Source organism: Rhizopus delemar, genomic scaffold (genome assembly GCF_000149305.1).
Source record: "Rhizopus delemar RA 99-880 supercont3.3 genomic scaffold, whole genome shotgun sequence".
Lineage (NCBI taxonomy): Eukaryota > Fungi > Mucoromycota > Mucoromycetes > Mucorales > Rhizopodaceae > Rhizopus > Rhizopus delemar.
The window spans coordinates 885,466-906,999 of record NW_027137829.1 but is presented as its reverse complement, the minus strand read 5'-3'; the positions used below and the strand labels follow the sequence as shown (position 1 = coordinate 906,999).

Sequence of the window (21,534 nt, the reverse complement as noted above, 5' to 3'; positions counted from 1 at the left end):
TTGGTGTGAGATCATAAGTTTGTTCACATTATACCGCGAGTGCCGGAGTGTTTTGAAGGTCTTGTTTCAGGGAAAAGCAACAAGATCACAAGAAATTGTCCCGTTCAGTGCTACATATAGGAAAGTAAAAAAGTCATCTATTTCCTCTTTTCATCTTTCGGCAATAAACTGAAAAAAAAAAAAAAAAAACAGCCACCTTCAATAAGGATTTCGTGTTTCTTCATTAGTGACAGTAGATTTGATGTGCTTTGAGAAGAAACCAATAAATGGTGTCTTTCATTCGGTCCGAAAAACTGTCTGTTTTTATGTAGTAGTAGACGTGTACAAGGTAATAAAAAGGAAAAAAAAAAAAAGATTATAATATAGGCCATGCTTTCTTTTTCTGGATTATTGTATTACAGTGTTTACATCAATCAAGAAATGCTGAGAAATAAATCGTAACAATAATCAAATAAACCATCCTAATTTGCATTACAAGTGGCATCTATATCTGAAGCATCAATTTGCTATAGCTTGAACACGATCGAGCTAATCAAGGTATATATTTTACCTACTTTATAAATAACAAAGAGCGGAATAGTCTATTAATATGAATATGTTGTTTTGTGTCATGTACATGGTAATACCATTTTATTATGCTTTATCAATCATGGGAAAGTCATGAATACTGCTGAAATTTGTTTTTTATATGAGACATAGACCATACTCCATCTTTATGAGCGGGATCAGTTCAGTTATACAATTCTTCCCGGATTTAATACTCGGGATAATGATAGAAAAGGATTGAATCAATGTTACTATATCAGTTTATAGTTTTGGGAAATCATTGGAACTGGAAAATGGATCAATACAAAAGGACGACACTTTTCCCGCAAATCTCTTTTCATCCACATTTCCTATGTATATTCCTTCCCTATCTGCTGTTGCTGTGGCAGTTTTAATAGCGACCAATACCGTCCTACCAATCGCTGAAGCCAAGGTCAATCTTCGTTCATGGGACGATGCCTACGCTAAAGCCAAGGTACTGGTAGATCAGATGTCTCTTGAACAAATGGTCAACATTACGACCGGCGTCGGATGGCAAAATGGTCCTTGTGTGGGTAATACGTACGCGATAAAAAATCCAGATTTCCCTTCTCTCTGCTTACAAGACGCTCCTCTTGGTATTCGATACGGCAAGAATGTCACCTCAGGTGTTGCTGGTATCAACGCTGCCGCTTCCTTTGATCGCAAGGCTATCTATGAACGTGGTGTATATTTGGGCAAAGAATTCCGTGGCAAAGGCGTTCATGTCATGTTGGGTCCTGCAATAAACTTTATGAGAACTCCCGAAGGTGGTCGTGGTTGGGAATCAGGAGGTGAAGATCCATATCTGACGGGTGTGTTGGGTACTGAGACTATCCTTGGTGTCCAAAGTCAAGGGGTGATTGCTACTGCCAAACATTATATACTCAATGAACAAGAGATGAATAGAACTACAGAATCCTCAGATGTGGATGAGCGAACTTTGCACGAAATCTATCTTTGGCCCTTTGCTCGTTCGGTTGAAGCAGGCGTTGGCTCTATTATGTGTAGTTATAACAAAGCAAATGGTACCTATGCTTGTGAAAATGATTATCTCCTGAACACTGTCTTGAAGGGCGAGCTTGGCTTCAAGGGCTTTGTACAATCAGACTGGTCTGCTACTATGTCCACTGTTCCGTCTGCAAATCATGGACTTGATATGACCATGCCAGGTGAATGTTTTCTTTGTATATCTTTACAAATAGTAAGTGTACTGACTTGTATAATTTGACACCATAGGTGATATTGTTTATCATTCAAATAACTCTTACTTTGGCAAAAATTTGACAGCTGCTGTGGACCATGGCAAAGTCTCCAAGTCACGTGCTACTGATATGGCCACCCGCATTGTTGCCACTTGGTATAGATTTAAACAAGAAAGTGGCTATCCTAAAGTTGCTCTCGATTCTTTTGACATGAAAAATTCCCCTTACGTCAACGTTCAAGCTGATCACTACAAGTTAGTACGTGAAATGGGTGCTGCTTCAACTGTACTCTTGAAGAATGACGGTGCCTTGCCTGTCAAGTCAGTCAAGAGTGTTGCTTTTATCGGAAGTGATGCTGCAAATAATCCCAAGTGAGTATAGGCCTTATAAAGATATTCCCAATTTTGTTATTCATCTTTTTTTGTAGGGGTATCAATGCATGTGAAGATCACGGTTGCGATGATGGAACACTCGTTCAAGGTTGGGGATCTGGCACTTCCGATTTCCCATATCTTATTGATGTAAGTCTTTTTTTGTAGTTATTTTTGAATTGTACTGACTTCCATATAGCCTATCACTGGTATTAAAAATGCCTTGGGTAAGAAAGTCAACTACAAGCAATCATTGGATGATTGGGATCTTGAGGCAGCAGCCAAAGCTGCAAAGGATGCTGATATTGCTTTTGTATTTTCTAATTCTGACTCTGGTGAACAATATATCACCGTTGATGGTAATGTTGGTGATCGTAACAACCTTTCTTTATGGCACAATGGTGATAACTTGGTATGGACTGTCTTTTTCATATATTAAGCACTTGTATTCATCTTCTTTATTAGATCAATGCTGTTGCTGATGCTAACAAAAATACTGTTGTCGTCATTCACTCTGTAGGCGCCGTGCTGATGCCTTGGATTGATCATCCTAACATTAAAGCAGTCGTATGGCCCGGTCTTCCTGGTCAAGAGTCTGGCAACTCTCTTGCTGATATCCTTACTGGTAAAGTCAACCCCTCTGGTCGTCTTCCCTACACCATCGCCAAAAAGGCCTCTGACTATAATGCCAAGATCGATTCCTCTGCCAAGATTGTCTACAAGGAAAAGCTCCTGATGGGTTACAAGTGGTTTGATGCACAAAACATCACTCCTCAGTTCCCATTCGGTCATGGCTTGTCTTACACTAACTTTACCTACAGCAATCTGAAGTTAAAGGCCAAGAAGGGCCACAACAACAAAGCAAAGGTGACAGCCTCTGTTGTAGTCAAGAATAGCGGATCCCTTGATGGTGCTGAGGTTGTTCAAGCGTATCTTAGCTTCCCTGAAAGCGCTGGAGAGCCACCCAAGGTACTTCGTGGATTTGAAAAGGTGCTTATCAAGAAGGGAAAGAAGACGACGGTCAAGTTTACCTTGGGATCGACTGAGCTCAGTATCTGGGATATAAAGTCAAGTTCATGGGTCATTCCATCTGGCCAGTTCACGCTTCACATCGGTGCATCAAGCCGTGATATCAGACAATCAGGCAGCTTTACCCTATAAGCAAAGACATGAATACACAAGACTTGATGTGTAATGTACTATACTTCTTTTTATATCAATAAATGCTTACATACTTTTTTATTTTCATTCATTTGTCTCATAATTATTATTAAGCTATAATAAATTGAATGAGTTGCAGTGATGAGGAGTAATCGAAAAAGAAGCATCTTATGTATAGTCTGTGCATACATTGATGCAAGAGAAAATAAAATAAAGGGGGCACACGGTCTACAGTTACACAGCGCTGATCTCTGCCTATCATGTGATCCCAATTTGTACCTGGAAGGCACCAGCTTAGCGGACAATAAAAAATAAATTTGGTCCTTCCTAATTACTCCACCTTTTTTTTAGAAACACATGGCCGAAAGACTTTGGTTAGGAAATGACGGAACATACCAAGTGCTTGCTTCCTATGTATGTCTATTTCAAGATAAAAAAGTAAAACTTCGAAAACCAAATGGCTCAGTCATTGCGGTTCCTTTACACTTATTATGTGAAGACGACATTGCCTTTATAGCAACTCAATCAGGCAGACTGAAAACGGAATCAACGTTTACAGATCCCTCAAAAGATCAGCAGCAGCCGCAAAAAAAACCAATTGAGATACTAAGCTCTTCCTCAGGCTATTCAAGTAGCTCAGAGAAAACAATATCAACAGACGCTGTAAAAAAGAAGAGCGAGACAAAGGAACTCAGCACAAGCCCCACAGAGGTCTTGCGGCATGTCCTTACGTCTGCAGTCAATCAACATGTACGCCAAATTACCGCAGACGAGTCAAAGAAAATGTTGCCAAACCGTTCACTTTCATCCATCACCGAGAAATTCAAACGACATACATTTATTGATACCCCCATCGTGGATCATCCTTCATCGCATCTTGCCTTCCTGCCTACCAAGATCATCGGAAGGTTATTTGCCTTGCTGGACACCAAGTCAAGATTTCAGCTGTCCTTGGTCAACCGCAGATTTCATTCGTTTATTTACAAACCAGAGACGTGGAAGACCATCTGGTTTGCACAAGTGGACATTGACGACATTTTCTTGTTCAGACTGGCCGTCTTTTTACAGCGTCAAGATTTACGCAAGGCAGTCGAACGCGTGGTGTTGGATGGAACCAAGGTCACTTGTTCTTCTGTTCTTCTTGTCGTGAAACATCTTGAAAATGTAGAGACGCTATCCATTCAATCGTGTTGGAACATACATTCCTATCGACTTGCAGTCGACCTGACCCATTTGGCAAAATCGAATCCGATCAAAAGCAGAATAGCGCAAGTGATCGTAGGCAAAGTACTTCACCGAGGGCCAGTGGAGAACTCGAGTCGAATGGAACCGCCCTTGGATAGTAAATCGTTTGGACAAGATATCTGGTTTGCTCATTCTGCTCTCAATCGACTTACAAACCGGAATGTTGCGTTTGATGTTGCACTTTGTAATACTTGTCATCTTGGCGCTGCGGCTCATGACTTTCAGTGTATGTCTTGTGGTATCTTGCCTCTTTTGAAATGTATGGGTTGTGAACCTCGATGTGATAGGTAAAGAAGAAGATGAAGAAAAAAAAAAACATAAACTGATTTTTTTTTTCCTAAAAAATAAAAAAAGATGCGGAAATAGGTCTTGCTCATTACCCACTTGTATCAATCCAAGTATGAAGATAGAGCTTGTTCAATGTGGTAGATGCCATTTAGCATTAGCACTGTGTAACAGCAAAACCAATTGTCAGCAAAAAGAAGCGTGCTCTACTTGCCAAGGTCGATACCATATTCGTTGTAGGTCAAGTGATGGTACCTTTGTCTCTAACCAGTGTCTGTCTTGTGGTACAGTAGCCTGTCCTTTTTGTGAATTAGTCGTGTGTGAGGGAAGATGTCGAGGTCAGTGGTGTAAACGGTGTGCGTCAAGCATTCAATTTTCGCGATGCAAATGTATTGTTATTCACAGTAAACCAGAGACTTCGACTAAAAGTATCAGTAAAAAGAACATTTGTGAGAAATGTCAGCAAATTTGTAATTGCTGTCATCTTCAACATTTCTGTGATCGTTGCTTACGAGTCCATTCTGAGAAATGCTCATAATTTTATATATTTCTTTCTTTAGAATTCATTGTATTTTATAAATAATAGGGGGAGGGGGAGCGACATGCATTCTGTATAAACATTTTATATTCAATTTCTGCAAATAAAAACTTGACAGAATTTCTTTCAATCTAAATTTAGGAATAGGTGCATCTTTGGCACAGATATATTTTATTAAATTAATAGTTGTGTTTGTATCGCATCAATTACTAATATCAAAATCCAGGCCCATTTTTATTACAAAAATAATTATTAAACAAAGAAAATAAATATAAAAAAAAAGCTGTATATACAAAAAAAGGAAATTTACACACAAAAACACATGTTGACCAGATGTTTTCACTGAGGTTGTTTGCTAAAAGATATTAAACTAGAGACAGTATCATGAAGCATATTTGACACTGTATTTAACCCATCATCATTGGAGGGAACATGTTGTTGTAATAAAAGTACAGCTCTTGTCAAATCTGAAAATATTTCCATTTGAAATTCTATTTCTTCTGATTGTAAAGGATTACTTTGTTGATGATGACTCGTCCTTTGTCTTTTTCTTTTGGGCGCTTGTTGTTCTTGTTTTATAAAGAAATGTTGAATTTGCTGTCGAGTGAGTGTTTCTAAATCTTCAACGGATAATAAATCTGTTTGTACAAGTGTTCCAATAAACCGCACGAGTATACGAAAATTTAAACGCAAGAGCGAATTGTATTGTTGAGCGGCTACGATGGTCGTCTCTTTTGTGGCTGTTGAAGACTGAATATATAATCTTCTGTGATAAAGCTGATGATAACTGGTGGATACATGATGAAAGTGACGGTTGATATGATTCAATAGTAATCTGTGATGCATTTTACTTGTAGGTTCTGTGTCAAAGAGGGCGATTAATGTTGGATATAAAGCATTGAGAAATAAAGAGATCAATCCACCCATCTTGGTTGGTTGAAACTCCTTTGCAGAAGTGTGCTTTGGTATGACGTCGAGTCGTAAATCTAAAAAGACATGATCTACAATGATGCCAAGTGCTTTGTCAAGTAAGAAGTCTAGGCAAACTTCCCAATTTTTGAGTGGCGATCGATCATAGATTTCCACAGCCAATCGATTCGATGCACTTTGAATAACAGTAGAATCCACTTTATTGTTAATGTGAGCATTCTGATTGATATAAGCCAATGCTCCATAAATAAGATGTTCGAATCCATTAAGTTGTGGTTTAGTTAAATCGATATGATATTTATGCCAAATAAGTTGATATCCTAATTTTCTACAATGTTGTGAACTGGTGGATAAATACCATAAATTTGAGAAACTCAAATATTCTGATACTTTTAATAATAAATCAAATGGTAAATGCAACAAGTGCTTTTGTTGTTGATCAAAGTACACTAAATTTGACATAAAAAAAAAAAGAAAGAGAAAAAGAAAGAAGAAAGACTGAAAAAAGAAATCGAGATCTTTTCTCCTTTTTCAAGACACACCAGGCCTTAATTGGTAGTTATTTTTGTTGAGTTTAAATTAAAGTTCCAGACCATCAGCTTTAACAAAAAAAAAAAAAAATGGAGGGCTTTGCCTTGCGCGCGCATTTCAATTAAAATAGCGAAAGGCCAAATATGTGTAACTTTTAATAAAGATATTTAATGACGATAGTATCCCTTCTTTTTTCTTTGTTTGATGAAAAAGCAAACAAGTAGAATGCAAACACTTTTTTATTATTTTTTCTTTACAAGTCATCTACGTCAGCATCACATTTGTCCCTTAAAACAAAACACGTATTCTTTCTCCCCAATCGTCTTTAGAGAGAAAGAGGAGGAGAGGGGAGGAGGGGGGGGGGACAGAATAGCTAATGTGCCCAAGTTGTATGGATTTCTATCAGCCTCAAAACAATAAGTTTTTGATTAAAACACTTTTTGACTCTAAAGACAATTGTGTTCATTGTTGCATGCATTTAAAGAGTCGAATGTTTATTCACTTTCTTTTGCGTAGTCCTAATTTACTTTTTTCGTACACATGAGATGTTTTTTTTTTTTTGCAAGTCTCGATTTTTGTTGGGTTAATAATAGCTTAAGTGACTCTAGTTTGCTTTAAGAGATTGCTTAAAATCATATCATTTCAAGCTTTTGACAATGTATTCATTATTTTATAGATAAATCAAATGCTCGAGTACTGCATCTGAATTTTAAGAACATACTTGATGATGAAATTATACTTAATATTTCTCCCCCTCTTTTATAAAAATGTTTCATTGTAATAATGTATTGTTATCTGAGAATAAAACATAATAAGCTAAAGATGGTTTGTCTGGACCTTTATTAATAAAGCGTACAAAGGGTTTGATTTATTAATTGTATCAGTAGTAAAAGGGTGAAGGGGGGGGAGAAAAAGGATTAGCGAAGTAAAATAATATGAAAATTAAGTGAGAAAAAGTAAATTGTACAAGATTAAGATGAACGAACTGATACAAAATCAGAAGAAATCACAGATGGCGTAGGTGAAAAGTTATTATTAGTACGTTGATAGAGCGCATATTGAACGTCCTGTTCCATCAAGTGAACCAAACTGCGAGACATTTCAAAGTCATACATGTAAGTAATCGATGCCTTGGCTATCTCGACTGAACGGATCAAGCCGACTTTACCTGTTTCAGCATAGATCTCACCTGGTGCATAACTGAGTAGTTTACGATAAATAATGTTTGCAAATAAAAAGCAAACCAGTGGTATATGACATTCATTCTTTTGCAAAGTCATGGTTTCCATTATTTGCGTTATATTGTTTGCCGCATTTAGACTAGTCTGTAAGTTTTGAATCGAGATGGACGAAAACGGCACACGATCCATCGGTACAAAGACTTGGCTTAGAATAATTTCATTCACACTGTAATGTAGGCTTACGAGTTGAATGCAGTAGTGAGAGAAGGATGGAAGGTCAAGACAGAATTGCTGTCCTTCTTCACTACTCGTCTGAGATAAATTGGAAAACGGAATGGAAGGTGAGTGGCATACATCAACCATACGCCATTCATCCGGTAAGGACTGATGGAATTCTTTGAGTGTCTCTTGCATCGAAATCAAATCTTGAACAAGATTTGTATCCGTTGACTTGTTTTGTTGATAGGCAACCAACCTAACCATCGACTCTTCACGAAGCACTTGAAGTTTAATTAAATAAACCCATGAATTCCAAACATAATAGTCCACCACCTGCGGAGAATGACCATCCAGCAGACTAGGATCGGGTGCAGGCAAAGGATCGGGGATAGGACAAGTGGGCTTACACTGACTGATACCAGAGGACGAGTTACTTTCGCTTCTTTGTAATGTTCGATACCATGCATTGCAATAATAAATACACCAGATCAACATGGACTCATATCGATTCAATTGACGACCAGGTTGATAAAGTCCCAATTCTATAGCCATATTAAACGCTATCCATTCATAAATATATATCACCCCAGCATATCCGTTCTGGTAATTACAGTAAGATAGCAGGAAAGCAGCCTGGCAGTGATCCAGAGTAGGTTCATCAAAACACTCTGACAACAACTCGCGCCCACGAAGACAATAAGCGACCGAGAGCGCCTTGCCCATGTTATACTTGGGTGCCTCAAACGAGGGACGCTTGCTCCACACATGAAGTTGAAAGGCATTTCGAGCAGCCATGGCACATACTGCATACACCAAGATAGTAGCAGGTCGTTTTTGAGGATCAGGATCACGATAGCGAGCTAAAAACTCGACTGGGTCGACGATAGGCAGACGAATAGAGGAACAGCAAGGCGTTTGACAATAAAGCTCAATCAAGTTATCCGTCAATTCCTGTGAGATATCGATTGGATAGTCCTGAGGTAAGGCGTGTGTTGGATGAGACCATGAATTCCAAACGGCAAATCCAGAGGTGGTATTGATTGAACTCGTGTCATCTATTTCCATACTGTGATCGATTGTGGTAGATGAGGCATCACTGTTATTCTGTTCTGTTTGATTCTTGGGTTTATCCTTTTGACTGATGAACAAAGAACGCTTGAACTGATCGACCAAGGTTGAAAAGTCATTGAATGAATTCACATTACTCTCAACAGAGATTCCCTTTTGTGTTGTCGTAATCTTCCATGATGTCTGCGGTGGTTTGATTTTTAGTGAATTATTGGCCTTGACAGAAAAATCTCTTGTCTTTTGAGCAAAATCTTTTGCCATACGATCAATGGAATCCTGCCACTGATCCATGACTTTATTCATCGTCGTTAAAACTTGTGAAACATGATTTGCTTTGGGCTCAGTTTTTTTATATCCACATTCAAAACCGTTGGCTTCGCATCGAGTACATCGTGGCAGTAACAAATCACACTGTTGTAAATCTTTAAAGCATTTGCTGCAGGGGTAAACTGAAAAATTACTAGTGGACGCCACCTTGGCTCCTCGTCTTATTTTTGTTCGGGGTTGGTCTTGCTCTTCTGAAAAGATAGTACTACTTGTACTTGAACAATCAGGTGATCCAACTTCACTGCTGTTATTTGATTGAAATAAGCCTGTTGTTGCTTCTCCTGACTTTAATCTATCACCAAATTTTTTAATTCGGTCACCTAGCGTTTCTGTTGCTTTTTGTAGTATTTTAAGTGTAGGTGCAGCTTCTGGATATACACAACTTATCCCTCGTCGAGCACAACGTGAACATGAAGGCTTTTTCTTATCGCAGGCATGTCTACAAGGAAGAAAATTGTAAAAGATTACTTAATTGAATCTTTCACACCTCAGATGTAAAAAAAAAAAGAGAAAAAAAAAACTCTCTCTCTCTCTCTCTCTCTCCATCTTACGTACCTGAATCCACGGCAGCGAAAACAGGCAGCACTTTGATTCTGCTTGTCCGTTTTAGCAGAACCAGACATTGACTTTTTTTTTTTTTTTTTTTTTTTGCTATGAAAAGTCCAACAAGTGTAAAAATAGAAAGAAAAATTAAATAATAATACTGGGAATAAAATATGTATATGGCCTCATGTTTATTGTCGCTCTTTTGGTTTCACAACGATGACTCGGGAGATCAATTTTCCTTTCTAGCAATCATATAAAATGAATTGATACTCGAGGACGTCCCAAGAAAGTCGCGTTATAAAAGCTACTTGAGTTTCAATACTGTCTTCCCTTTACTTTTTTTTTTTCATGAACTGGTTCTTCAAACTTTAAAATTGCTTGTGCGCTCGGTTTTTCTTTTTGTTCCATAGTTTTTTCTATTGGCTACTGGTCTGGAATTATTAGCGCCCTTTGTGTACAAGTATAATAAGAAAACAGTTTGTTAAATAGGATGTCATCAAGGAAACCCTTTTAGCCTAACCGCGGATACTTACGATATGGGGTAATACCCCCTTCAAGAATTTGGTGTGCTGCTATTAACAAACAGGCATTTAAACATTCCTTGTAGACTACTTCTAAAGCATTATTTCTTTTTGCCTTTACTGGAAATATCACCAGAGAACAAGATATTTTTTCTTTACAGCCAAAGCATTTTGCATAATCCGTTTTGGTATTGTGCTTGACAGGGTATAGTTACCTCAGTAAATATAATTATAATGCTGTTAATAGAAATCTACAAGTAGAAAGAGGCTTTTGCTAACAAGCGAAAAAGAAGTCCATTTCTTTGTCTTTCTCTCTTCCTCGTGCTTAGATCCTGTTCATGCCAAAGCATGACTGAGTTTTATTTTAAATAGGGACTCTTGTCTATGCTCCACTAGAACAACCTATTCAATCCAGTAGACACTAATTGTTGATTAAACCTAAAAATCATATATTTTGATAGAGTAGTTGACTAAATTTTATCATCAGATAAAAAAAATACTTTTAACTTTATATGAGCCTCAAAATGGGCTTTGAATAACCTTTTATACGACAATTCTTTGTTTTCTAATTTCTGGAAAATAAAGGGGACATTCATTGTTTTTTAATTTATAACACATATTCATACTTTGTTGTAAAAACGAGTATAATTTTTTTTTCTATTCCTATCAAGCTTTTTTTTTTTCAACTCATTGAACATAAACATATAATAATTATATGAGCATAGAATTTCTTGCTTCTTCATGTAAATCTATTACATAACAATTAGAAAAGTTGGAATAGAAAAGCACAGGCATTCAGGGTTTATAAAGAGATGAGAAGAAAACACGCATAAAATGACATTTAATAACATTTATTTAATTTGTATCAATTACCTGATATACTAGACGATAAAGAATCAAATGACATGTGCACAAAAAGCTTGAAATGTTTTATTAGTACTTTAAGAACCATTACATACAATTTTTATACTATAAAAAGATTGCCAAGCATAAAATTATATAGCGAACAAGTACTTTATTATTTGATGTGAAGGTATTCCTTGTTTGCTTCAAATAGTGTAATTATAAATAAACACTGTCTTGTATATAATTGCTGTTCATTTAAAAACATTTTATGTGAGAAGACATCATTATTTTAACACAAATTCTTTGGATTTATACTTTGTTTATTCTTTATAGGTTATAAATAAAATGTGCACAAGTAGGATTAAATTAGAATACTAGGCTTGAATGCAAACCTTGAAATAGATCATTATAAGCCTGCATTATGAGTAGTTTTTTTTTTAGTCTAAAATTAAAGGGCTACTTAATGAATATGTGTCTCGAATCATCTTTTCCTTTTCACACAAGGCTTATATTATTTGTCAAATTAACAAAGTAACAATCAATTTAATCCAAGGTGAAATAAATAACACTTAGACTATCATTTACAATGTTTTCATTCGCATTTCCGTATATAGTTTAAAGCAGGCTTTTATAAAGATTCAATATCATAAATAGAAATAAATAATGAGCATGAGTAATGTAAACATGTATCATTCGATATTACTATTCTCGTTTATAAATCAAATAAAGCACTGATAGTACAGGGGATTTTATTGTTCAAATCGTCTTGCGTCGATCTCTATTTTATGAGCGACACTATCACGATTACCTCATGCATTTTTTAACTGCAAATCCTATTCTCGAACTTGAATGGCTGATGTAATCTTCATCATTGCTGTAACCGATCATCTCAATCCTATTGACAGGTAACACAACCTGGTCCAAAAAAAAAAGGAGAAGGGCAAAAAGAAAAGCAAGGAAAGGTTTAAGCAGTTACACCTTACTTTTCTTTGCCACTTTTTGCCATCGTTTCTCCCCCTCCTCCCTTTCCTATTCTATTCTCTCGGTCGAGATTTGGTCTTTCTTTGTATAGAAACGGTCACCAATAAACAAGTTCTAAAAAAAGAACATTGTTTTGTGTGGGTCATTCGTTCATTTTTAGTCTGTTTTTTTAAAAGCAGAATTTCGTTGTAGATCCTCTTGGCGATCTTTTCTGATTGGCTGATTAAAAGAACAGCATTTTATCTCGATAAAACTATTGCGCACATACAAAGGAAACAATGCTTTATAAGACTACTTTAATAAACAGATAGTCAAGTACCTGTAAGCAAACTGTGAATGATTTGTCTTTTTTCGATGAGTATCCTTATGTATCAAGAGCACTGGCAAAAAAAAGGCGGGGCTCCGAATGTTTTTAGACTACATTTTAGCTTGAAATTTCTTGTAGAAATTGACATCATCCAAGGGCTTAGTGGTTAGAGTAGACAAATTTAATTAAGATTCTATAATTGAAACAAAGCCATAACAAACTAAAATTGAGCTAAGAAAAAAAAGGTTCCAACTATTTTCAGGTTGATACTCGAATTAAGTATAAATAGCTTGGGGATTTTCAACTTTTTTTTTTCAACAATCAACTCATTCTCTATTCAACACATTTTCAAAAATGAAGACCTCTTTCCTCGCTATCCTCGTTGCCGCTGCTGCTCTTATTGAAGCCGCTCCTCAACCTTCTAGTGCTTCTGCTTCTGCCTCACCTAGTACGGGTGCTGCTGCCGCTTCCTCATCTACTGCTGCTGGTGGCAGTACTGGCCCCGTTTCGATCACTGCTCCTCTTGAAGGAACTACATGGCAAATCGGATCTTCTCAAACTGTGAGCTGGGAAAATGTAAAGGATGGTGTCGATAGCCTGGTCATCAACTTAATGAAGGGCGACTCCAATGCGCTCCAACTCGTTCAAGCCTTGGCCACTGGTATCGAAGCCAGCAAGGGCTCTACACAAGTCGATGTTCCCAACAACGTAACCGCAGGAAACGATTACTCTTTGGCTGTTGGTAAGGATCCTAGTCAAATGGCTTACATCGGTGGTTTGGTTATTTCACAAGATGGTGGTAGCTCCGCTTCTGCAAGCAACGGTACTGCCGCTAGCACCTCAAACTCAACTGCCTCTGCCTCAACCTCTCCTGATGGTTCCACTGTAGCTTCTGCTGATGATAGCTCTGCCGAAGCTGGCTCCGATGACGCTTCTGGCTCTGGCGACGCTTCTGCTGACTCTGGTGATGCTTCTACTGAATCTGGCGACGCTTCTGCTGACTCTGGCGATGCTTCTGCTTCTGCTGGTTCCGATGACACTTCTGGCTCTGGTGATGCTTCTGCTGACTCTGGCGACGCCTCTGCTGACTCTGCAGGTGCTTCTGCCGACTCTGGTGATGCTTCCGGCTCTACAGATGCTTCCTCCGGCTCTAGTGACCCTTCTAGTACAGCCGACGCTTCTGGCTCTGAAGATGCTTCTGGTTCCACAGACTCCTCTAGCGCTTCCGCTGCCCCCTCTGTTGCCGCTACACCTGCTGCTGCTGCTGCCCCTGCAAAGAGACAAGAATCAACTGGTGCTTCTGGATCCGGCTCTTCTGGATCTGGTGCTTCTGGATCTGGTGCTTCTGGATCTGGTGCCGCTGAATCTGGTGCTCCTGGTGCTGGTGCTTCTGGTGCCGGTGCTTCTGGTGCCGGTGCTTCTGGTGCCGGTGCTTCTGGTGCTTCTGAAACTGGTTCTTCTAGCGGCGCTGCTGCATCCGGCGTTCCATCTGCTGCCGGTGGATCTGCTGCATCTGGTGCCCAATCCGCTGCTGGAGCTGCCGCTACTGGCAACACTGCCTCTAGCTCTGGTGGTCTTGGTGGCCTTGCTGCCTCTGCCGTTTCTTCTGGCACCGCTACTCAATCTGGTTCTGGTGCTTCCAGCTCCTCTTCTGCTACCTCTGGCTCTTCTCGCAACATGATTTCTGGTGTTGCTTTAGCTATTCCTGCTGCTCTCTTGGCCATGACTGGCTTCTAAACTAGAGAAAACTTGCTTTATTTATTTCAAATGTTATCCCCCTTTTGTATATTTTTTTTTCTTGTCTCAAATAAAATATAAAGTGTATCTTTAAAAAAAAAAAACCTGAATTTGTTGAAAAAGAACCTTGCTTTATTTTTAATTTTTAAATAATTTATATTTGAGGAATATCGGTTTCTATTAGCACTTTATGTGATAATACATTTTCATGCCTAGGACGAGGAGGCACGGTTGGAGCTATAAAAAGGCATTATTGAACTATGCTAAACCAAGCAGCTGATTTCCTTACCTTTGCTATATACTAGTGTTGGATTATCCCATTTATCACTTCTCATATTTCGATCAGCAATAGGTGAAGCAGTAAAGCCATGATCCTCTTTGTACATTCTACTCTCAGACAGAGGAGAAGAAGAATAAAGGCCTTCTCTACCTTGCAACCGAGTCACATCATCAAAGCTCTCTGGTCGACTCTCAAGCGTGCTTAGGGAAGCATTTGTTGTTGTGCTGTGTCCACTTGCACTCATTCTCATGAACGAACTTGTACTGCTGCTTATCAGTGAATTTGCATATTGACTTCCTACACTGTTGCTTCGCGCAGCCCCAGGCCTTAGGCGAACAGGTGGTTCACGCAGCTGACTCAATTCATCCACCGTGTCCTGACTGACCCAGGGCCGCATCAAGATGTACTGGGTAACAAGACTCGATTGTTCTTCAACATCGAAATTATCTCCATCCTCCTCGTCGTTATCTCCAACAGAAATTTTTTCAAGGCTTACTTCACTCTCATTATTACCACCAAAGCCAATAGCACCGCCCAATCGACCAAAACTTGATTTACTTCGATGGATCGCCTGTGTGAAGGCTGGACGAATCGGGTTCTTTTGAAGGGCTTTGGCATACATCGCATTCGGTTTCTTATCATAAGGCGGACAGGATTGAAACAAACTGAGGGTCTTGAGCAGCTTTTGAACACGGGCATCTTTTTGAAGCGCATCAGAGGATGTGCCTTGCTGCTGTTGAACGGCTGCCAAGAGATAAGTCATGTCATGTATAAAGGTGCCCAGGAAGGGAACCGTCGGTCTCTTGCAGTGATCTGATTGTATCTTTGTGACGCTTTTGCCATTCAAAACCGAGGTGGAGGCAATGCCCATGTGTTCTCGGTATTTCCCATAGTTGTTGGATTCGGACATGAGTTCGTTGAGTGCTTCGAGTTTGACCATGCTCTTTTTGGGGATATAAGCCCAGGTTCTTTTCAATCGCTGCACGGGTGGCGTGCCCAGGGCAGAGACGATGGCCTTGAGTGTCTGATAATTGTTGAGATCCTGACATTTTGTAGCAATCTTGATCCAGTGGTGAATGTGTTGTGCGCGTGAGGATGCTTCTTGTGGCAACAGGATGGAATGTTCAATGAGTCGTGTGATAAAGTTGAAGAAATCGGTCGATGCTATAATGCGTGGGTGTGGATTCTTGGGTGAGTGAGTGAGTAAGGCTTGAGCGGGGATGACTGAAAAGATGGCAGATTCGATGCGAGTGATTTGGTATGCAATGATACCAGGTTGAAAGTGTAGAATGGATGGAATCGTGGCAGCTGTCATATAGACAGTTCGAATTTTATTCAGTGTGTGCTTTGCCTCCGCTACACAGGGGGTATATCTTGCAATGGCATCATTTAATTCACTTTCAGTCATCTGACCGTTGTCTGTGCCTTGTTGAACCAGGCGTTTTTGTGTACGGTAATCATTCAATAGAGACTCGAGTGAATCTAGCTTTGTTTGTAATACTCTGTGGGTGGTAAGAAGTGGGGGTGCTGGTATATGTGGTATATTTTTTGAATTGGCAGATGGAGTTAGAGTGTCATTATTATTTGTTTGCGCTGGTACAAGGTGACTCGGATCAATTTCTCCATTTGGTACACGAGGAAGTGCTACTTCTACAAACATGGGATTGTTATTTATTTTATTTATGTAATTCTTTTTACTATTTTACCGGAATCCTGTTTTATTGCAGGAGCAACAGGTAAAGGTCGAGTAGGCTTTGGAGGCAAGACCGGCTTGCTACTTGTACTAGGTTTTGGAGGTAAAGGGGGTGGGGCTTTATTGGTTGAGATTGAATGGTTTTCGACAATTTTTTCAATTTCATCAAGACAGGTACGTAATATACAAAGTAATGTATCATATTTTTGTGGTTTTGAAACAATGGCTAGGAAAAGAATGTTAATAAATAATGCTTATTTTTTGTTTATTTGTAGTAGAAACTTACAACAATGGACAAATTTTACATCGAAAAATGGTTGAATGGCATTTTGTGCTGTGTTTAGAAACAAGTAGTATGCATCCTATTGTAAAATAAAAGATAAATAAATGCATTTTCATATTATCTTTTTTCTTTACTTTTATTTGTCCATTGTCAAAATGGTGAGATGCAGTATTGAGTGAAGACAAAGGATCTTCCATATTTTTATTATACAAAGTGTCTCTCGCTGACTCCTTCTCTCTTTTATACACACACTTTTTTGTTATTGTTTTTTTTAACAAAAAAAGGATAAGAAAAGATGTTTTTACTGTATTTTAAAAATATATTTGCTTACAACTGGTTTGATCAAACTGGCTTTGAATTATCGTAATTCCATAAAAGTTGACATTTTTGGATTCATTTGTAACCCGATTGGTTTTGTATTCTAAAATGAATGTCGTCTCTTTTTTCTTTTTCTTTTTTTTTTTATTGCACAACCACTTCTTTGCATATGTCCTATATAAAAGAAACATAGCATCTAAATTAGAGTGAGCTTTTCATTTAGAATTGACTGTTTTTATAAAAAAAGATAACACTGTCATTTACGACTGACAAACATGCAAAATACAGTTTTATCTGGTCGTTGCCAAGTGACGTATTATTTTCAAATATGCCACATACACTCTGGCTGTATACTTTGATAGACAAACTGTTGATCTGAGAGGCAATGTATCTTTACAGTACAGCCATTATCTTTGCTCCATATCGGACTTTTGGCGTAATTGTGCTCTTTTGTGTGGATTTGAACTGCAAATGCTTTTCATAAACCGGGCCCCTTTCCATCCGTGTCAAATAGGGCTTATTACACAAAGGATTCTTCTGTGTGATAAGAAAAGCTTAGGTTTTATGGCTTGAAATAGGCCACATACAATCGCTTCAGGTGACAAGACGGCATCATTTCTCTCATTAGTGCGCATGACAACAACAACATCATCAAACAAAGGGATGGTTCATTGGCTGTAGGCTGTATCATACTGTAAAACAGACAATATGTATAGTCGATAAACAAAGTGATGCATTGGTGGGTAATGAAGACAGAAGGAGTCATAGGTCAACATGTGGTATAAACAACGAGGAAGCAATTCATGCGATGTCTCATCAAATTTACAACTCGATGGTACAAGATGCTGACTTGGGGAAACACCAGTTGATGCATCCTTACGTTGACTGGGACATTGTCCTTTTGTTTGGATGCGCAACTTCGAATGCTGGTCTCTTGATGCACTGCTTCCCCCCCAAGGATTTCTTTGTTGTACAAGTTGTGTAAATCAATTTGTAGACTTTATTTGCTATGGTCAGTTTGAATACATCTGGTTGATAGTGTGCCACTATGCTTATAATGTGGATGAGATAAAACTTCACTCGGATATGAAACTTGGAAATTTGAGCTGTTCAATATTTACGCAAGTGATGTGAATCTAATGTTTGAGCTGCCTAGTGCGAAAAATAGCTGCTCATCTTTCATGCGACAAAAATAAGAAAAACAGTTTGATTCAAAAATCATTGTAAATTTCAACCCTTCTTTATCAATCCATCAACAGCACCTGGGTGCCTACTTTATTTGTTTTTGTGTATCAAAATATGGTCTTTATATACCATGTACTCCTGAGGTTTAACGTTTGATTCGTAATGTGTAATGAGGTTACCACTGTCTTGCAATACGGGCCAACCTGCGATATAGATCTCTCCTACGGTATCATTCCAAGTATAAGCCAATACCTTGACCTCATTGTTTTTGTTCAGCAAGAGTTCTTCAGGCAAATAAAAATCGTGTTGAGGACTATCTCCATTTCCGTAATATCTAGCAATTAAAACATCATTCAATATGACCATCGCGGTCCATTCACCATCGAGATGCAGACGAAGAGGGACATGGTACAGGTGGCCATTCTTTTTCAATAGGTGATCAAACCTGAATCGGAACCACTGTGCGCCTTGCTTGACTGAGATGGGCATCTTGTAAACTCCCTTCTCCTCTTCGACTCTACCAAGCTTTTGCCAGCCCTTTTCATAGGCTTCGTCCGGGAACCCAGTAGAGCTATAGGCATTCGCCAACAAACGTACATCCACCCCTGCGATTTCCCACCCCTTTTCTTCTGTTGTACCACTTAGTTTGGCTTGGATGATGCCTCTCGGGTTTCGAATGTCGTTCATGATAAATGCCTGTCGGCTGAGACCAAAGCTCTCGACGAGTATGACAAGCTCATTTTCGTTTTCTGAAAGAGCGTGGGATAGATCGTACGTCTGTGTGCCAAGGAACCAGGGATCAGGTCCGATTTTAGCTCCTGTGCTGAACAATTGACGAGAGTAAGTGGTGTGGCCACCGATCACGCGTCCGTTCAAAAGGACAGTGGCTCGATTACGCATGTTCAAAGAAAGTTTCACCTTGTGGCCAGGATGCTTGAATAATTTTCGGTACAGGATGTGGCCACTGGTAAAGAGATGGTCAAGGGAATCAAAGGCAATTGTTTTATTTGCCTTTTCGATAGATGACCATGGCATGTCAGCAAAGTCAACCGATCGAGTTTCCCACTGATGGAATTGAACCGAGACTGGTAAGGGACTCTTGTGGTGTTCAAAGACAAGGCTGTGAATGATGGGGAGATCATAAAGAGCAGAGCCGGCTTTGACTCGGGCATCATCCATTGTAGAGAACGAAAGGAAATGAGCTGATTTCTCTGATATTCTGTGCTTGATCTCGAGTTCTTGGGACTTTTTGTTGTAATAGAATTCATCAGCACCCCAAGCGACAAAGGGAGCATGCTTCTTTTCGCCAGAAGCCCAATAAGGTTCATCGAATTCAGCATAGAGAGTGCCAGCATCGTATTTGTCAAGCCCCACGATATATAAATGACCCGTGGCCGTCTCGATCTTTGTCCATCCACGGCTCTTTTCAAACGAGAGGACGACAAGAGAACCATCAGCACGCAAGACGTTGTTTTGCATGTTACCGGTGATCTTGACTTGTTTGTTCTTGAACACCATACCGCCCACCAAATTAGGCTCCACGATCCAGACTTCCTCATGGCTTTCGCTATTGACCAGGCGAGTCAAGATGGGAATGGTGGACAGGACGAGATGCAAGTCATTCTGAGTAACATAGTTTCCGATGGCAATAAAGGATGACTTGTAAGGTAGATGACATCCCACTGTGGCCGTACTTTTATCTTCTGCTTCTACTGTCACATCAAACGTCTCACGTTTCTTTCGATCAAAATTTCTAAAGAAAGTAAAGGTCACTGCTTGATCCGCCTTCACAGCCTGACGTTGAAGATTCAATGTGTGTGGAATGGAGGTCTTTACGTTTGGATGATTGACTCTCTCAGTTTTGGTAAAGTAAGGATCAAAAGATCGAGTGAGAAGGATTGTCTTGCGAAGGTTTCTTCCTCTTGACGAAAGCATACCAAACTCACGAATACATGCAGAATAATCATACGAAGTATACACATCGCTGTATTCAAATTAATTAGACTTTTTTTTATGCGTAGGAACAAGTGCTAAACTTACGGATCACCAAGGGTTCCCCAATTCGTACCACCATAGATCATGTAAACGCTTGCCATCGTTACGCCTTGAGCAAGTGATGATTCGTACAAGAGTTTTGTGTACTCGTCACCATAATAGTCATAGATCTGATCATAAGTATGTTGAAGTTGATAGTGATTGAACCAGCCACCTTGAAGTTCAGGTATAAAGATAGGAGACTAGCAGAAATCAATGTAAGCAAGTGAGACGACTTAAAGCCTTCATTACCTCCTTTGCACCTCCTCCAAATCCACGCACTTTCTTTTCCAGCCTGTCCATCGAATTCTCCATGTTCTTTGGATTCCATTCTTCCCAGGTACCGACAGAGACACCACTGTTAATCAACCATGACTTGGGAGAACTCGAAGGAGCAAAGACTAAGAAGGGTAAGTACAAGAGAAGATGGAGCCCCCATTCGACCTACTTACTCACATATTTATCAAACCCATATAAATCCAAACCAAACTTTTTCTTTTCCCAAAGTTTCAACTTTTTGCCATCCAACTCTGGACGAGGCACCCAGCCGCCTTCTTCGAATCCATCATTGGAGAACAGAGGCACGGTGATGCCTGCGTCACGAGCGGCCTTGGCCAAGACTCTCATCTGATCATGCAGTCCGATCGGCAGCAGGTTGGCCATGCTCTCAAACAGCTCGTTATCGATCTGGACCGCCAGCACACAGCCCTTGCGGCTCTCGGTGTTGGCCGTGACCTGATGTTTGGCGATGATGGGCAAGATCTGCTGAAGCCACTGGATTTCATAGGCGGCAAACCGGTCATCGTAGACACGCCAGAGCATCATGTAATTATGACGTATACGCAACTCGCGTTTCGCCGGCAGCCAGCTGGGATAGCCTCCGGCCTGTGTCTCTGCACAGATATAGGGGCCAGGTGCAGCCAAGACAAAGAGGCCGAGGTCTTCACAGAGGCTCAAGAGATAGTCCATGTCTCGGTTGCCGTCAAAGAGGTAGACGCCTTCGTCGGGGGAGTGATAGCCCCAGTGGAAATAGATTCGAATCGTGTTGAAGCCTGCTGTGCGGTATTGCTTTAAAATCGATGGCCACCGCTCTCGGTCAGGCACACGCCAATAGTGAAATTCGCCGGCATGAATCTGGGTGGGGACCTGTTCGATTTCAAGCGCGTATTTATCCCAAT

General features: G+C 39.6%; 7 protein-coding genes across 7 annotated transcripts; 3 read left to right on the top strand and 4 right to left on the bottom strand.

Moving 5' to 3' along the window:
• Positions 1-898: 898 nt before the first annotated feature.
• RO3G_04557 (uncharacterized protein) lies at positions 899-3,301 on the top strand (the record flags this gene model as incomplete). The annotated part of the gene is made up of 5 exons (XM_067659147.1): positions 899-1,736; positions 1,804-2,140; positions 2,197-2,290; positions 2,340-2,552; positions 2,606-3,301. The coding sequence occupies 5 exons, from the start codon at positions 899-901 to the stop codon at positions 3,299-3,301; spliced, it is 2,178 nt and encodes a 725-aa protein (XP_067515248.1).
• A 357-nt stretch (positions 3,302-3,658) lies between these two features.
• Positions 3,659-5,124, top strand: RO3G_04556 (uncharacterized protein; the record flags this gene model as incomplete). Its single annotated transcript, XM_067659146.1, has 2 exons — positions 3,659-4,833; positions 5,022-5,124. 2 exons carry the CDS (start codon positions 3,659-3,661, stop codon positions 5,122-5,124), a joined length of 1,278 nt encoding a protein of 425 aa, XP_067515247.1.
• Positions 5,125-5,708: 584 nt separating this feature from the next.
• RO3G_04555 (uncharacterized protein) lies at positions 5,709-6,761 on the bottom strand (the record flags this gene model as incomplete). Its single annotated transcript, XM_067659145.1, has 1 exon — positions 5,709-6,761. The coding sequence occupies one exon, from the start codon at positions 6,759-6,761 to the stop codon at positions 5,709-5,711; it is 1,053 nt and encodes a 350-aa protein (XP_067515246.1).
• Positions 6,762-7,801: 1,040 nt separating this feature from the next.
• Positions 7,802-10,248, bottom strand: RO3G_04554 (uncharacterized protein; the record flags this gene model as incomplete). The annotated part of the gene is made up of 3 exons (XM_067659144.1): positions 7,802-8,790; positions 8,842-10,064; positions 10,181-10,248. 3 exons carry the CDS (start codon positions 10,246-10,248, stop codon positions 7,802-7,804), a joined length of 2,280 nt encoding a protein of 759 aa, XP_067515245.1.
• Positions 10,249-13,180: 2,932 nt separating this feature from the next.
• RO3G_04553 (uncharacterized protein) lies at positions 13,181-14,563 on the top strand (the record flags this gene model as incomplete). Its single annotated transcript, XM_067659143.1, has 1 exon — positions 13,181-14,563. The coding sequence occupies one exon, from the start codon at positions 13,181-13,183 to the stop codon at positions 14,561-14,563; it is 1,383 nt and encodes a 460-aa protein (XP_067515244.1).
• A 471-nt stretch (positions 14,564-15,034) lies between these two features.
• On the bottom strand, positions 15,035-17,016 carry RO3G_04552 (uncharacterized protein; the record flags this gene model as incomplete). The annotated part of the gene is made up of 5 exons (XM_067659142.1): positions 15,035-15,169; positions 15,340-16,493; positions 16,550-16,762; positions 16,823-16,898; positions 16,954-17,016. The coding sequence occupies 5 exons, from the start codon at positions 17,014-17,016 to the stop codon at positions 15,035-15,037; spliced, it is 1,641 nt and encodes a 546-aa protein (XP_067515243.1).
• Positions 17,017-18,247: 1,231 nt separating this feature from the next.
• On the bottom strand, positions 18,248-21,325 carry RO3G_04551 (uncharacterized protein; the record flags this gene model as incomplete). Its single annotated transcript, XM_067659141.1, has 5 exons — positions 18,248-18,289; positions 18,452-20,306; positions 20,363-20,559; positions 20,609-20,757; positions 20,809-21,325. 5 exons carry the CDS (start codon positions 21,323-21,325, stop codon positions 18,248-18,250), a joined length of 2,760 nt encoding a protein of 919 aa, XP_067515242.1.
• Between the last annotated feature and the right edge of the window lie 209 nt (positions 21,326-21,534).